The sequence below is a fragment of the Cadophora gregata genome (genome assembly GCF_030347475.1).
Source record: "Cadophora gregata isolate MNR1 chromosome Unknown scaffold_16, whole genome shotgun sequence".
Lineage (NCBI taxonomy): Eukaryota > Fungi > Ascomycota > Leotiomycetes > Helotiales > Ploettnerulaceae > Cadophora > Cadophora gregata.
In genome coordinates, this window is record NW_026695939.1 from 119,608 (window position 1) to 136,257 (window position 16,650).

Consider the following 16,650-nt stretch of genomic DNA (forward strand, 5'->3'; position numbering starts at 1 on the left):
TCAGAGTTTTCCAACAGCATCGAGGGCATTTATTCCAGGAGCAGGGGAAAGGGAAGGGGAAGGGGAAGGGGAAGGGGAAGGGAACAGGGCTTGAGCGGCATAAGTCTCCGAGGCCGTTGTATTGTGAGGTTGTTGTTTTCTGTTGGTTATCCATCCCCATCCCCCTTTGCTTTTGTCCCGAAGCGGCCCCGAAAACCGAATGGCAGGGCACGGGGACGCCCCTTGCACATGCAGATGCACCCCACAAGATCCTGTTTTTAGAAGTTTTAGGAAGAGCCCCTGCCCCCAACTCCCAAGTCGATATCTTATGGCCAGGTTTTAAGATCCAGATTCGGGAGAGAGCAATCTGTTAGAAATCTGCGGGATGGCCGGATCGGGTATCTGTTGTGCGGCGGCGCAGTTGGTTGTGGGGGGGAGAGAGATTGTTTCGAGTCCTCTTCCCGACGGGTTTTCTTTGCTGGGAGTCTGGGACGGGACGGGTGCCAGCACTCGAAACGGGTACGCTATGCATTTTCTCCGACTACGACTACTGCACTGGATTTGGAGTTCCCAATTATTCGTGGGTTGGTTTACAAATGCCAAGAGGCTGGCACCCCTGGAGCTGACTGGCGTTGTGGGTTGCACTTTGACCCTCCGAGCCTCCTTGTGAGCCGCTAGCGATGTTGGGCCAACATCACGACAGATGGGAGATGGGGGACTTTTTTGAAAAGAGTCTGGACGCTGCTCCCATCTCCCAAGCAGGAATAACGGAAGTCTGCTCCCGTCTGTTGGCTTGTGTTTTATGCGACATGTCCGAGGAGAGTCACAATGGTGCAGGTTGACCCGTTATTCTGCATGGGCTCGGGGGTTGGCGTGGCATGGCAAGGTTCACAGAGTTTACAGTATCACGACAAAACCTTCCTCAGCTTGGATCTGAGGATATCTCCGGCCAGGATGAAGCAAGTGCACTGCGAGGTTCAAAATCGTCCCAAGATCTCACAGCCGCGTCGATAAGGAAAAACACATCATCATTTGGCTGCCTCTATCCTTGTCCAGCACGCCATATTGCTGCGAAGCTTAAGAATCAATCACTCTAAAGTGGAATCAGCAGAATCCACCTCGCGATTTTCACCGCATTGTGGTACTTTGGCCGGTGATGAAAGCGCGCTTTCCGTACCAAAGATCCAAGACCAACTCGCAAGGCCATGGATAATTGATCCACTACTTGCTGGATCCGCCTCTCCCGGAAGGCCCTTCAAAGGTACCTCGATCCCTGAGGTGGGCTCTCTTCCTTGAGCCAGATCCAGTTCATCAGCAAGATGGGTCTGTATGCCAATTGCATTACCAAGTAGGGAAATCAGCTCTTGACAAGCTTTGAATTTCTAATATGAATGATGAGGCGAGCTCCGAGAACAGTATAAGGTGTGCTTGGAACCTTCAAGACCAGGATTTCCTGCACTTGAAACGACGTTGTTGGACTTTGTTACACTCGCTCAACGTTGGAAGCTTTTACCAAGGCTCTTGAATACGAGAAACAAAGCTTTACCAAACATTAACATCTAGCCTAAGCCTTTTGTTTCATACATTCGAACAATCGATTGTACTCGGAGGTATAAACGACAGTTCGGCTCTTTTCACAATGCCATCTTCCACATCCGATCTTGCGCTTGAGACGCTATCACTATCTCAGAGAGAAAACCACACAAGAAATATTCTCACAATGTCACGCCCACATCTTGAGGCTTCCACGCCATCTACTCCCGCCTCTCCTCGGTCACCGCTGTCTTATGCTAGCTCGGCTGACACAGCTTTCACCAACGATACTGTCGATGAAAGTACTGTTTCACTTAATGCACTAGACACAGAATCATATGTTCTGGTAGTTGGAGGTCTTGGCTACATCGGAAGCCATACTGTCCTCGAACTCCTGAAGGCTGATTACAACGTGATCATTCTGGACGACTTGAGCAACGCATATCTCACCGTGTTGCACCGCATCGAGAAACTGGCAAATGAGTACTTCGCTACGCAGAAAAGGTCGATGCCGTCTCTTAAATTCCACGAGACAGATTACCGAAGTCCAGTCGTCAAATCGATTCTGTCTCAATATGCTCTTCCATCGTCCTGGAGCTTAGATCAAGAGACGCCAAAATCGAGAATCGCTGGAGTCATTCATTTTGCAGCATTCAAATCAGTCGAGGAGTCCATCCGGCAACCACTCAGATACTACTCCAACAACATCAGCGGCCTCATCGAATTCACATCCACACTCGAAGACTTCGGCATCAAAACCTTCGTCTTCTCCTCCTCCGCCACCGTCTACGGCTCCGCAGCCAACAATGGCATCCCCCTCCAAGAAGACCACTGCACCCACCACCCCCTCACAACAACCGATTCCAAAACAGGAAAAACAACAACCACCCCGCCTTCAGTCTCAGGCCTCACCTCCCCCTACGGCCGCACAAAATGGATGGCCGAAGCCATCCTCTCTGACATCGCCACCGCTGACCCTACGTGGTCTATAGCAGCACTCCGATACTTCAACCCAGTAGGCTGCCACTCCAGCGGCCTGTTGGGGGACGACCCCCGCCAAAAACCCACCAACCTCATCCCCGTGATCGCGAACGTCATGCGCGGCAAATCCCCCTCTCTCAAGATCTTCGGCACAGACTGGGACACCACGGACGGGACAGCAGTGCGCGATTTCATCCACGTGGTTGATCTCGCGCGGGGCCACATCTCTGCTCTTGCTGCGGCGATAGGGGGGAGGATCCAGGGGTCGTTCCGGACATTTAATCTGGGGAGTGGGAGGGGACATTCGGTTGTGGAGGTGTTGGGGAGTCTGGAGAGGGTGGCGGAGATGAGGATTCCGGCTGAGAGGGTGGGGAGACGAGAGGGGGATGTGGGGTTTTGTGTGGCGGGGGTGAGGAGGGCGAGGGAGGAGTTGGGGTGGTGGACGGTGAAGAGCTTGGATGATTCGGCGAGGGATGTGTGGAATTTTATGAAGGTTGAGAAGAGTCAGGCGGAGGAATCGACGAGGGTGGAGGAGTTGAAAGTAGATGTGTAGGATGGGGATGATGGAATATATTTGTATATAGGTCTAATGATAATAGTAATCATGTGTTCAAAGTTATGCTGGGAGCCGCACGGTGATGTTGTTGACCTCGCCTGGATGTTGGTTCGGCAGGCAACACAACTGCCCTCATCACTTCAACAGCTTACAGGATCAAGTGTCTATCAACATTCAATTCTCTCTCAAGTATGAAAAGAAGACTATGAACTTCAGTTGTCACAGAAAATAACTGAATTTTGGTAAGCAAATTCTTAGATTTTCGTATTTTGAAGACATCTAAAGTAACATGTCCACCAGATCTGAATATTTTCAATGACAATCCACAACAACTTCCTCGCGTTCTTCTCTTCCTTATCCTTTCTGATCATAATATTTCCATTTGCATCTTTAACTCGTGACTATACAATATCTGTCCCTCCCTCACTCTCACTACTACTCACACTACTATCACTCTCCTCCACCTTCCCCTTCCCCTTACCTTTTCCCTTCCTCGCCTTCTCCTCCTCCTTCCTCTCCCTCTTCCTATCCCTCTTCTCCGCCTTCTAAACAGCCTTATCCCCTCTCCTCCTCCTCTATCTCCTCCTGCTCACCACCTTCCTATGATTCTTACTCTCCTTCGTCCCTCACCACGCACCTGGCTCTTACACAGATGAGCTTACATCAGGAGTTTTCCCCTCCAGGCGCAGAGTTGGGCTCAAGCAATGTGCTCTTTATTCTTCAAAATATGTATTTTCTTGCATGAAAAAAGAACTCTCCTCCTCATTAATGCTAGAGGTTGTTAATCTCATTAAAAAAAATAAAAAAAAAATCTTTTTTGAAAAACTGCTTTTACAGCAAGATTCTGTAAGTTACTCACTCATTGTCCTCTCAACATTCTCATTCTCAGCGAAAAAAGGAGGCCATACCTCGCCCATTCGATACGTGTTAGCGTAGCATCCATGTTATAGGAAGATTCCGCCTATGTTGTACTTCGGTGTTTTAGAAGCAGAAGCATATTCTGCAGCAGTTTAAATACTTCATTATTTCCTGCTGCCTCCACTTATTTGGCTTGTGGGACTTGACTTGACCCCCGTATGAGCTTTGAGTCATTTGACCATGACCAGCCACAATCAATCTCTTACTCGACTGACCACAGCACAGGTTCAAACCAAGTAGTTTTGGAATAAGCAGCTCGGTCTACCGCCCTACTTTCACGAAGACGAGACGTTGGGGCAAGATATATAGACCCTCCCCGCTGCCATGGACCTTCCCGATGACAAGTCCGTTCTCTATTATAGGTAGCCCAGGGTAGAACTTGATTTGGCTATTGTTCCTCCTACCATAAACTCAAAGTTCTTTGATCGAACTGCCGAATCCCTTTCGAGCTTTCCCTGTCAGCAGCTTCTTAAGGTTCTTGAAAACTGTGCTATAGCCTATAACAGTGTAACAAGACACAAACTTGTTCCTGGCAAATGCGACCTGCCCGTCTAACATGTCACATGTATCAAGCAAGCAAGCTAATGCAGTTGTTCTCCCTCTTTCTTCTTCCCAATCATCCATCCCACTTTCATCGGCGCAATTTATGACGTTCCTCATTCTATTGACGACGAACTCCATTTTTTTTTTGGGACAAGGGCGTGGTTTTTCAAGGGCTATGGCAATGGTTAAGGTACCATCTTCCCACACACTCTCGTCTGGTCCAAAGTCTGAAGGGATATTCTTTGTGTACAACAAGACCTGAACCAGAACTTGAGCCGAAAATATCTATTCACCATCCAAAGGACGTTGTAAGTGGCCTCAGTCTTTGGAGAGATATGGAGGCCCCCAATGTGCATGCATGCGATCTATGGAGGGTAAAAGGGGGGATATGTGTATCGGAAGCGCCAAAAGAAAGAAACGTTGATTTAGTGAAAGGATTTAGAGCTGCTAAATGATGTCTCCGTATGTATGGTTTTTTTTTTTAAGATATTTGTGTTGTGAATGAGCACGGTGAGAGAGATGGACAGTGGACTGAGGGTTGACGATGGGGGTCAGTGGTGTAATGTCATTTTGGTGCAACCGCGAGTTGGGCTTATAAACGTGGTGTTGGAAAGGTTTGGTGAATGTTGATGATCACCAGCCTTCTAGCATACATGCTCACCTACCCCCTCCCCCTTTGCACCTACCCGGCTCTACACTCCCTGCTTTAAATCCTTTAAGTAAACAAACACCCCGTCTGATTAGTCAAAATCACATCCCCCAGATCACTCCCCAGCTTCTCCGCTCGGTCGAGCCACGTCTATCCCCAATCAGTCAGTTACTCAACCACACCTCACATATCAAACCTGGATATATATGCACCTACCGTAATACTCTCCTCCCCCGGATTCTGACTCCTACTCAACAGAAACAGCGTCGAGAAATTCGACGCTTGGACAATTGCGAAATTCTCAGAACGTTCTGTTTATTTTGAATCTCGTGATCAGTTTCTGGCTAAGTATCTTGTTTGTACAGGGAGGTAGAAAGGGGGATAATAAGCGGGGAGGGGAGAATTTACGCTGCACGATGTAATCCGGACCAGGGCATTCTGGGCCAGGCTGTCCCGGGAACTGGACTCTGAAGACGCCGTCGGAGCCGTAGATTGGGTCTGCGGCTGAGGCGGTGCCTTGGATTGTTATGCTCCGGTTTCCGAGCTGGCAGCCGTTGGAGACGGAGACTGTGTTGTTGGGCTGTGGTGGGTGGGTGTCAGTAAAGTTGTTGTTTGAGTTCTGAGATGGGAGGAGACGTCTTCACGTGGAAACGAGGGGACGCGAGGGGACGCGAGGATCCAGCACTGGGAGTGAGAACTATTGGGGAGGGGAGATGAGAAGAGGGGAAAAGTAAATACGCACATTTAGCCCGTACTCAGCGTAGATACACGAACATCCAGCTGTGAATGGCGCCCGTGTGCCGGCTACTTGGTACCATCTACCAAGATAGTTTTCGAGCTCGAAGTTCTTGTCCGGTTTGGGATATGTGCATTGTCTATCGGTCGGAGTCAGAATCAATCAGAATTGGAGCTAGACTATGGACAGGAATAGGAGGCTGGAGAGAAGCAAAGGGCGCTGGCAACGTACCCATCCCAAAGTGCGTCTGTCACTGTGACATTCAGATCTGTTGACGTGCAATACTTGGCGCACGAAACGAGTGCTGGAAGGAATCCGGCAACGAGGAGAGGGAGGGAAAGCATCTTTGTGCTGTTAAGTTGGCGATTTCGCTGGACTATTGAGTGATGAAGCTGAATTATCGCCATTCAATAGACCCCAGAATTGAGAGGAACGTGATATATGTACAATCCTGAAGGTTCCGACCAAAACCTAAAGTTCCAAAGCAGGTGACGTGAGCCAAGTACTCCGCTCTTCTACTCGACAGGCACAAGTACGCGCGTGAGGCTTTCCAGAGGCGGCTCTTAATTTATCCTGGTACAGCAATAACAGCTTGGAGAGTTGAGATCTGGAAAGTACAAGCGGCTGGTTTTGCGGAGAAGTCGAGAGTGTGGAGAAAGTCAATGACGATTGGCTTACTTGGCGCGCTGCAAGTTCCCGAGAAAGCCAGATTCGGTACATACTTGGCGTCAACGCCACGAAGTGGACGACCCGAATGAATGGTTCTGGAACGGAGGCGGAGGATTTTGTTACGTTTGTCAAATATGCAAGCATTTTCCTTTCGCAGAGGTGTGAGTCGAAGCGGGCTCTCGGAGGTTGGCCCGACGTGGTGAGGTGGCTTCGGCTCGGCCCCTCCTAATCATCACAGGGATCACAGCTCTGTCGATGAGGAGATGGCGTCTGCTTCTTTGGGGCTCTAGTCGATAGCCAAGAATAGTTGCTAGATCGATCCAGTATCTAGACTTTTGGCAGACCGGAAGGTTGACTTCAATCCTCCTCGATTCGAGCAAGTAGTCTCAATCTCGAGCGTCTTCTCTTTTTCGGCCCTGCGCGTGGATTAAGAGCCGCAACAATAGCCTGGAGGGTATTGCGAGTCAGTAGACTATTATGAGATTAAAGCAGTGCAGCTCGCTGAAGCTCCCTCAAGAGATCTGTGGACAGAAGAAGATGGAAGTAAAAGAACCAACCTCATCGAAAACATCTTTGACCCCTTTCTGAGTCTTCAACTCACACTCCACGTATTGCGCTGCCCCAATCTCTCTCGCTAGCTTCTTTCCCTCATCAACTCGTGCCTTCTTCCTGGACGCAGTATCAAGGGCATCATTTGGAGGATCTTGAATTCCAACGAGCAGGAATGGTACGCCGGGACAATGGAGCTTGAGTTCTGGTGCCCAGGTATCGCGTGCGGATTTGTAGTGAGATCGGTTAGAAGTGGAGATTACGATCATGAATACGTCTGTTTGCGGGTAGGACAGTGGACGGAGGCGTTCGTATGATTCTTGGCCGGTTGTCTGAGGGGTGCGTTAGTAGGGCAAATCCAGCGATGATGGAAAGCATCATAAGGGGCTTTACTTACATCGAATATGCCGAGCGTGTAAGGTTCATCGCCAATCCTGATCGACGTGTTGTCAGCAGAGAACGGTGGTAGTCAACAGCTGGTTGACGGAAGTACTAACATTACTTTGACAGCATAATTATCGAATACTGGTAATACATATTCGGTGGGATACTTGTTCGTCACGTATGTAACCAAGAGATATTGCTTGAGCTTCCCTGGGTCTCCAACCACAACAAGCCTAGTGAGCGTTAGAGTGAAGTTGCTGCTGGTCAACAGCGAGGAATATATACTTGATTGTAGGATTCTTCTTGTCTCTCCCATGCCCTGAAGGCAGAGATGTTCCAACAGAAGCTTCGGCTCTTGATTTGGCGGCTGCTCGAGCCTTTTCATCTTCAGCCATCATAATCTTTCTCCATTCCGGTGGCAGGCCTATGAACTCCCCAGTATCAGGATCAAGCCCAACATGTGTGACATGTACCGGATGAACCGGATGTCCGATACGCTGCCTCGACGTCAGTGTCCCTGTAACAGTCACCTGACTCTCCACAGTCCTCAAACTCGATCCACTGGATCCAGTTCCGTCTGACAAAATCGTACTCCCAGAAATACTCGGATCCCATTCAAGCTCTACACTCTGCTCGTAGTAATGTTCTTCACCTTCCAAGGGTTCTACAGCTCTGAGCAGATTGGCTTCACCCGCTGAGTTTAGCGGCCGGAGATGATGTTGCGAACTTTATTGCTGAATACGTGGCGGTAGCTGGCTGATGAAAGGGCTTCGGTGTCGAAATCGAAGTGAGTTGCTGAGAGGATGCTGGAGAGACTGTCGGCGCTGAACCGACTGGGGTTTACGGCGAAGTCATGGGTGGCGGTACTGTCGATGCTGAAGCGGCTGTAGTTGGGCGGGGTCTCCTGAGGAGGGTCGGCAGCAGGTTCTGAAATGATGGGCACTTCTGGACTTTGACTTTCTTGCGCTGGAAGAGTTCAGATTTGAGATTCTGTGGAGCTGAATATTTTGATCAGTTCAGTCAACAATAGAGGGAATTGAAAGCATGACTGACGCTTGGGAATCTTTCAAAAGAGACGTAAACTTATGGCGATGCTGTTCTGATCCCTGGAGGATCTTCCAAACCTCATCCTCTTTCCATTGAAATTCTTCGCTCTCCGACACAACTTGAATATCTCCATTAGAATTCTTCTCCGCAACCTCTTCAAGTGCCTCAACATGCTGCTCAATAGACGTCAGCACCTCCGAGAAGCACTTCCGTACATTTCCAACAGCATGACTGAATTCCTTGGCTTTCTCAGCTCCTTGCTTCGACAGCTCTTGTTGGCCCACAACCTGAAAGCTCTCTAGTAGTTGATGAATCTCAGTGCATTCAAGAGCAGTTGCGTTCGGCGTTCCTAGCGGTAACGAGAGTTTCGCTTGGATATCACGACATTGCTTCGCGAGTGTCGCTGCCTTGAGGACGACTGGTCCGATCGTCAGTGTAAGGGAGACGGAATCCATTCTTAAATGGATGGATGACTGTCATAGTGATCGTTGAATCCTTCTAAACACTTGATGCTGGACACTGATAGCTGATCCATAGCAGTTATCTTCGCGAAGTTTCGTGTTTCAGTAAGGTAACGTCAAGCTGAACATAGCTTAGTAAGCTTACAGGCCTTCCCCGCCAAGAGGTGTCACGAACTGAACTTGGCATTTCTTAGGATGAAATGCGATATGCAACAAAATTGAAAAGGGACCGCGGGAAGGAGGAAGAAAGGATAAAGTTTGTATCATGTTAGACAACATATAAAACGATCCGGGCGGGAAGGACGGGAAGATATGGTCACGTGAATACGTATTCGCCTACGTCTACATGCAGGAGATAGTTTGTGCTCGCTGTGAAGTTGTCCCCAACAAAAGGTTTGATTTAGGGGAGAGAACAATTCCATACCGACCGCATCTTCTTCCGGTGAACTGTAGAGGGAACCGGTTAATTGCGAAGTCTTGATGCCTCCCCATGCCCTTGACACGGTACGAACCATTTGGAAGTTGCCATGAGAAAGAAGATACGCTATCGGGTGGGATAGAATAAGGCAATGAGAACTTACAAGACAAATCCATAGCGGAACCAATCCATAGTAAGATGGATCTGCAAACATACCTTTAGATCATACGGAGGTAGCAGTCCTGCCCAGAAGTTCAAATATGTATTCCAATTGAGGCTGTCTCCTGTTCCCCTTTTCACATGCATCGTCGAACCCAATCATGATCGCTTCTGTCCATAACTCTTTCCAGGCATACGAGCAGACAAGCATCTTACCCAGAATTTATCCCTACAAATCAAGTTGACCAAGTTGATCCGTTCCACAGATCTCGATCGCTTGCAGGTCCACCACCCTCCGCACAGCTCATCCCTCGCTCGAGTCGTGAATCAGGAGCTTCAAGATCAGCGATTTCTAGACCTGATATTCGTGGCCGTGGGTCATCAAGACAAGGAAGATACTTGATATGTTTTTGGGTTCCAGCTTTGGTGATGTGATTGGATGAGAGTGATGGAAGGGAAAGATGACAATTGGCGGTTCCTTATCGGATGGCGTAGAGCAGGGTTCAGAATGCGACATTCAGGGGCGCGACAGGGCAGAGGCAACTGATAAGAGAGATGGATGCTTATTTTAGAAGTGTGAAACCCACGCCAAGACTTTATTTCGACCTCACAATTTCACCGTGAACTTTCACATGAACTCAAATGTCTGAGAGAGTTCGCGAGCTCAAGACTCTTGGCATGACTGAGCCTTGTATTTTGTGCTCGCTTCCAGCCCGTCTATGCATAAAAAGCTTTGTGCACGCGTCTCGACTCAGGTCGAATGCAACATTATTATTATTCGCACCGATTTTGTGCAGAGTTTTAGAGATGACGTCGCTGCTGCCGTGGAGGTGAAAATGGAAAGAGGCGGGCTTGGCAGGGCCCACCAAACTTTTCATGCCCCACCTGGCGGGACAGAACGGGCATCTGGGGCCAATAACTGAGCTTGAAATCGATGCCCGGAGCTCAATCTGGCGTAGCGTCTCTGTATTCTCGGACCCTTGTCGATCGACGTTGGGAAAGAGCAGGGGAACGACAAGGCTCTAGATTAGCTGGCGGCTGCTCCAGAGCCTTCCTCCGTTTCTACGCTGAAACTCTACTTAGGTATCCCACTCCACTTGGAGCTTCTTGGATCAGTGGCATCGTCGTCGTCTTTATATTTTCTTTGACACCTTCGTCAGCTTTGTCTTTATAGACACGACACTCGCTTGACATATCAAACAAAGAAACAAAACGACAATTGATAGCAGGAACCGCTCATCCCTATTGATATATTCAACGAGCGAGCATTCCCCCGATACTTTCCATACCCCAGCTACACCTGCGTAAATTTACGACTCTTCAACTCTACCAGTTTGCATATCATTTCACATCTACACGACAATTCCTCCAAAAAGCACTCGAATATTGCCAGCATCTGAAGCTTGGATCTACTCGTTAACATCATCCTACTAAGCAGACCGTTTGTCCGAGTATCGAGATTGGACCCTCGTTCAATAATTTCGTCCAAAACAACGACCGGGTCCCTTTGACCACCTTCAAACTCTAATATGTCGACACCTATCCAAGAAAAAGAACACCTCTCGTTCCCAGCGTTTGCCCCCAATGCACCGAATAACAACCAGAATATCCAAAACGACAGAAGGTCTTCAGATGAAGATGGAACTCTGCAGGGCCACGAGTACGACGAATTGGACCGCAACCATTTGCGAGTAACCACAAGCTATGTAGACGGACAGGATTATATCGAGAGGGATACTAGGTCACCAATGTCCTTATCACAGCAGAGAGAGCAATCACGTCGGCTCGACGACGACCTGGAGATGCTACGAGCAGAACGAGTTGTTTCGAATGCCGAGAAAGAAAGTGAAGATGGTCTTGGAAGGTCAAAGTCGATGGCTAGGTCGAGGTCTCGAACTGCTGCAGAGCCAGTGGACGATTTCGATGTTGGTACTACCCCACTACACGAGAAGACCAAGATATATAAGCCTCCTGCGCATCCTACCACGAAAATTGCCAAGGTGTTCAAGAAGATCCATAACTCGGTCTTTTTGGTCAGATGGTTCTTCTACATTACACCAATTACTCTACTTTTGTTGATACCAACGCTGTTCGGCAAATTTCTGTTTCCAGACACTACAGTTGGAGGCGTAGAGCTGTTCTGGTTTGGAATCTGGCTTGAGATCGTTTGGTTGACTCTTTGGCTTGGACGGGTAAGTGACTCCCAATTCGGAATCTGCTGTCATAATTGCTGATACTAAGTGCTCTAGATTATTGCAAAATGTTTACCATATCCTATGGGTCTGATATCCAGTCTCTTCACTAATAATAGCAAGAAATGGAGGGATTTGGGAAAGGCGCTTGAGGTTCCCGCAACACTCTTTTTCTGGGGCCTGGCAATTGAGATCTCCTTCCTGCCAACAATGAAGAATCACCACGCAGACGGAAATCATGGGACCCGTCCTTGGGAAACCACTGTCAACAAGATCATTATCTCTATATTCGTTGGACTGACCCTGAACTTCGTGGAGAAGATCATCATCCAACTCATCGCAATCAGCTTTCATCTCCGGACATATGCTGATCGGATCGAGGTCAACAAGTTTCAAATCTCGAGCTTGGTCAAGCTGTATGTCTACTCGAAGGAGAAGATTGCTATGGAGGATTCAGAGTTCGAAATTAACCAGACAGGTCCTTCTTCTGGCGCAAGAACTCCAATGCAATATGTCAACAAAGCCCAGAAGAATGCTCGCCAAGCATTCAACAAAGTTGGTGATGTTGCAGGGAAGGTAGCTGGAGATTTCACTGGGCAGGCTGTCAAGACTAGCACCCATCCTCATCAAGTGTAAGTTGCTTTTTAAGTCTCCCCACGACATTTACTAACGTACCCAGTGTCCTTCAACTTCTGAACAGCACCAATGGCTCTCAGGTCTTGGCTCGCCGACTGTATCGCACCTTTGCTCAGGAAGATTCCGAGACAGCACTTGCTGACGATCTTCGCCCTGCTTTTGATAACGATGACGAGGCTACTGCTGCATTTTCTATGTTTGACAAGGACCTGAATGGAGATATCTCAATGGAAGAACTAGAAGCTGTCTGTGTTGAGATTGGTCGAGAACGAAAGGCCATCACAGCATCCCTCAAGGATCTCGACTCGGTGGTTTCCAAGCTCGACGATGTTTTCATGTTTATCGTGGCCGTCATCACTATCCTCGTGTTCATTTCTTTGATTTCGACCTCTGCATCAGGAGTCTTGACATCGGCTGGTTCAACTCTTCTTGCACTATCTTGGTTGTTCTCCGCTACCGCGCAAGAATTCCTTCAATCAGTTATCTTCGTCTTCGTCAAGCATCCTTTTGATGTCGGAGACCGAGTCACCATTTATGGTAACACTGGATCTGAAATGAAAGGAGATGATTACTTTGTCAAGGAAATTGCACTTCTCTATACCGAGTTCAAGAAGATGGAAGGCCATGTCGTTCAGGCACCAAACAGTTACCTCAATACTCTTTTCATCCTCAACCAGCGTCGCTCCGGAGGTCTCGCAGAAGCCGTCCCTGTTACTGTCAAGTTTGGCACCACTCTCGACCAAATCGACGCCCTCCGCGAACGTCTGCTCGAATTCGTCACCTCTGAGAACCGAGAATACCAGAAGAATATCCTCACCGAACTCCGCACAGTCTACGAATGCCACTCCATTACTCTCAACGTCGTCTTCTTCTACAAGTCAAATTGGCAAAACGAGCTTCTCCGTCTTCAGCGCCGCAATAAGTTTATCTGCGCAATGATGGTCACAATGGGCGAACTCGGTATCGAAGGACCCAGAATGCGTCTTGCAGGAGCAACCCAGAACTTCCCTATGCATCTCCACGACGCTTATCCTCGCGCTGCCCAACCAGCAGACTCTCAATCTCCAACCGACGGCAGTGTTGGCCCTGGTCCACGGTCCGGCTCTCTGGCCCGTGATACACCCATCGACATCACAGCACCCCAACAATCCGCTCGATCCCACCCCTCCATTCTCCGCAACAGAGGAGAGTCCATTTCTCGGCAGCGTGGGGAATCAATTGGCCAGATGGGCAAACGCGTGGATTTTTCGCTCGGCATGTCAGCTATCTCTTCTGGTGCGGATTTCGGCGATGTTTACGAGGATCGCAAACCGTTCGTTCCGCCTCCACGTATAACCACCACATCTGCCTCGCCTAACCATGGCAGTGGCCGCTCAGGAAGTCGAGACCACAACCGCGAGAGCGAGGATAGTATGGTCCGTACCAGCACCCGCGATTCTCAGCTCAGTAACCCTACAAGCAACAAGACTCACCGTAATCGTTTCTTCACCCGGAACAGGAGTAAGCTAGGTACTGCGGAGGAGGGAACAAGACTTGAGGATCTGGAGGCTGGGACACGAGAGTTTGGAAAGGAGGATTTACCAGATATTCCCGAGACGAGTGCAAGGAACTCGGCGAGTTGGGCGGAGGAGATGAGGAGGGAGATGGAGAGGGAGGGGTTAAGGGATGGTGAGAGAGGTGAAGGAGGGAGGATTGATCCTAGGACGGGGATTGTGTCTCCACAGGCGGTGCAGCGGGATAGTGCGCTTGAGAGGGGGGAGTTGCCGATGGTGATAGCAGGAGCGGGACAGGCACAGCCGAGGAGGGCGATGACGGAGCAGTTGAAGAAGAGATGAGGTGAGTGTGTTTGAGGGTGAAGAGTGATGGGGGAAGAGTTGAGGGTTGAGGGATTGAAATGTTAGCGGGAGTTATACAAGGCGAATTTGGATAGGTATGCATTGGAAGCGGGAAGGCTGATTGATGTATGAGTTGAAGATTAGAACGGAACAGAACAGAACAACACAGCATGACGCGAACAAGTACAAGTTAGAAGATAGATTAGAGTGTATTAGAATGTATAATATAGACGATCATATTTTGCCATTTTCCAATACTGTGCAATAGAAGTTATCTCATTTGATCATTGCTCCACACCTACAGCAGACTTTTAACTCCTTCACCACTGTCAACATCCAGATGTACTGCATCACATCACTTACATCTTCAGCAACAAAACACCTCTCGCTAAATTCTCTGTACTTGAATACTTTCCCATTCATTCGATCATACTTCTCTCGTCTCGTCTCCTCCTGTTTTCATTTATCTTCACAACCCTGCAGTCCCTATCGAAAATCAACCCCCATCTCCCTTCTAACCCATTCCTCCCACCCGCCTCTCTCCCAAGTCTCCTTTTCGCCTTCCCTCTCCACTCCCCATTCTCTCTCTTTCCCCCCAACTATCCCACCCCCTCCATCAACCCTTGAACCCCCTCCTCCACTCCCCATCCTCCTCCTCAGCATACCCATCTCCCCCCCTACCCTCCGCACCAAACTCTCTCCCTTCCCAGTAATAAAAAACAACCCCCCAGTATCCCCCGTTCGCTTCAATAACACGCAATAAACGGCTACTAGCACTAGTGCTTCGGGGGCGCGGGATTCTAGCATGCTGCAGAAGTGGGCGGGGAGCATGGTTGGCCAGGAGAGGGTGGCGATTGTGGGGGAGATGGAGAATTTCGGTACTTGTTTGGCGATGGGTGAGGGTGAGGGTGAGGGGGATGAGGGGGGTGGGGAGTTTGTGGGTGGGTATGAGCAGGAGGATGAAGGGGAGGGTGCTGGCGATACGATGGAGAAGGCGTAGCGGAGGGTGGCGAGCGTTTCGTTCAGGGCGGTGATATCTGTTTGTGATAGTGTGGGATGTGGAGTGTTTGGTATTGGAAGTGCCCAGCATTCAGCCAAACGAGTGAGGCGCTCTGAGTCTGATATCGGTGTCTGTCTATCATCTTCTATTTCTTCTTCCAGGAAATCAACACCAAAACCAAATCCAGAATCAATCTCTCCGTCACGAATTTGGTTCCCGCCCTGGTCGTGAGAGATTGGATGTGATGCGTGGTGCGGTATCGATTTCGATATCGATGAAGCGGCATTCGGAGCAGGCCCCAGATGAATCTTCATTACTCTCGTCACTGGATCCATACTCGTCTGTGTCGGTTTCCACGGCGAGATGATATCCACGAGTTCGCTGTTGGAGCCGCGTGCTATCCAGTTGTATGTCAGCGCCACTATTTGATGTCCCCCGCGGTGGAGTTTATACCACGGGACGATGGTGCGGTTTTCGTTTTCGGCGTTTGGTGAGAATGAGTTGGGCATGGGTGAAAAATCCGATGTGTTTGAGGAGGTATTTGGTGGACTAGAAGGTGGTAATGCCGTAGGGAAGAAGATGTTTTCTCCTTTTGCCCCGGGCATTATCCATGGGATGATACTTAGAAATGACGAGCAGGCTGCACAAGCAGCTGCGTTCTCCTCATTCAGATTCTGTAGTTCTTTTCTGAACATAGCGAGGGATTTCGTGTGGTGGTATGTAGCTATTTGTTGGAATCTCTGACTGAGGAGGTGTTGATCTGGAGATGAGGTGTGCAGGTGTGCGAGGTGGAGGGCGGAGACGGAGAACATAGCATGAATGAGGAACGGCTGGGTGAATGACAGGGTTATGATCGATGTGGTCCAGATCGAAGAGCCGGTCATGTCTGGTGCGAGGATTGATTGGCTGGTTTGGTTGGTGTAGGTGTGGAGGAGATGGAGCTCTGGGGTGGTGAAGCTGATGGGGAGGCTGTTGAGCGTTGGTCTTGGTGTTGGTCGTAATGCTGGTATGGGGACTCGTAAGTTGTGGTTTCCGGTCCTAAGGGACTTGGAATGAGCATTGAGGTTCCTCGATTGTTGGTCTTGGTCTTGCGTTTGAGATGTGAGGGATGAGCGATGATGAAGTGGTTCTCTCGACGCGAGCCGTCCATGTTGAAGGCCTCGACCCAATGGAACATATTGAAGAAATGAGCAGGTACTTCTATGGCGATTACAGTTCCGGCAAGATGGTTTTCCTTCGTCACACTGAGATGTAAGAGGACGTCAGTCTTGTTGGTACAGGAAGTATGTCTTGCAAAGCAAGCGAGTTCTCTTATACTGGGTGAAAGCTATAGTGGGTGCCGAGGGAGCTTCGAGATGGAAGGACATGGAGGAGGGCAAAGCGACAGGAAATACAGGTAGATGTA

At 49.2% G+C, this 16,650-nt stretch overlaps 6 protein-coding genes across 6 annotated transcripts; 2 read left to right on the plus strand and 4 right to left on the minus strand.

Moving 5' to 3' along the window:
• Window positions 1-41: 41 nt before the first annotated feature.
• Window positions 42-3,105, plus strand: ONS95_005283 (uncharacterized protein). The gene has a single exon (XM_058498683.1). The coding sequence runs from the start codon at window positions 1,619-1,621 to the stop codon at window positions 3,044-3,046; it is 1,428 nt and encodes a 475-aa protein (XP_058350948.1). The 5' UTR covers window positions 42-1,618; the 3' UTR covers window positions 3,047-3,105.
• A 2,120-nt stretch (window positions 3,106-5,225) lies between these two features.
• ONS95_005284 (uncharacterized protein) lies at window positions 5,226-6,239 on the minus strand (the record flags this gene model as incomplete). Its single annotated transcript, XM_058498684.1, has 5 exons — window positions 5,226-5,309; window positions 5,376-5,470; window positions 5,568-5,739; window positions 5,902-6,034; window positions 6,127-6,239. 5 exons carry the CDS (start codon window positions 6,237-6,239, stop codon window positions 5,226-5,228), a joined length of 597 nt encoding a protein of 198 aa, XP_058350949.1.
• A 682-nt stretch (window positions 6,240-6,921) lies between these two features.
• Window positions 6,922-8,999, minus strand: CDC42_2 (Rho GTPase; the record flags this gene model as incomplete). The annotated part of the gene is made up of 6 exons (XM_058498685.1): window positions 6,922-7,011; window positions 7,122-7,445; window positions 7,511-7,547; window positions 7,611-7,730; window positions 7,783-8,169; window positions 8,551-8,999. The coding sequence occupies 6 exons, from the start codon at window positions 8,997-8,999 to the stop codon at window positions 6,922-6,924; spliced, it is 1,407 nt and encodes a 468-aa protein (XP_058350950.1).
• Window positions 9,000-10,409: 1,410 nt separating this feature from the next.
• On the plus strand, window positions 10,410-14,831 carry ONS95_005286 (uncharacterized protein). The gene is made up of 3 exons (XM_058498686.1): window positions 10,410-11,774; window positions 11,832-12,406; window positions 12,454-14,831. Exons 1-3 carry the CDS (start codon window positions 11,112-11,114, stop codon window positions 14,243-14,245), a joined length of 3,030 nt encoding a protein of 1,009 aa, XP_058350951.1. The 5' UTR covers window positions 10,410-11,111; the 3' UTR covers window positions 14,246-14,831.
• Window positions 14,478-16,057, minus strand: ONS95_005287 (uncharacterized protein; the record flags this gene model as incomplete). Its single annotated transcript, XM_058498687.1, has 1 exon — window positions 14,478-16,057. The coding sequence occupies one exon, from the start codon at window positions 16,055-16,057 to the stop codon at window positions 14,732-14,734; it is 1,326 nt and encodes a 441-aa protein (XP_058350952.1). The 3' UTR covers window positions 14,478-14,731.
• Window positions 16,058-16,125: 68 nt separating this feature from the next.
• On the minus strand, window positions 16,126-16,422 carry ONS95_005288 (uncharacterized protein; the record flags this gene model as incomplete). Its single annotated transcript, XM_058498688.1, has 1 exon — window positions 16,126-16,422. One exon carries the CDS (start codon window positions 16,420-16,422, stop codon window positions 16,126-16,128), a length of 297 nt encoding a protein of 98 aa, XP_058350953.1.
• Between the last annotated feature and the right edge of the window lie 228 nt (window positions 16,423-16,650).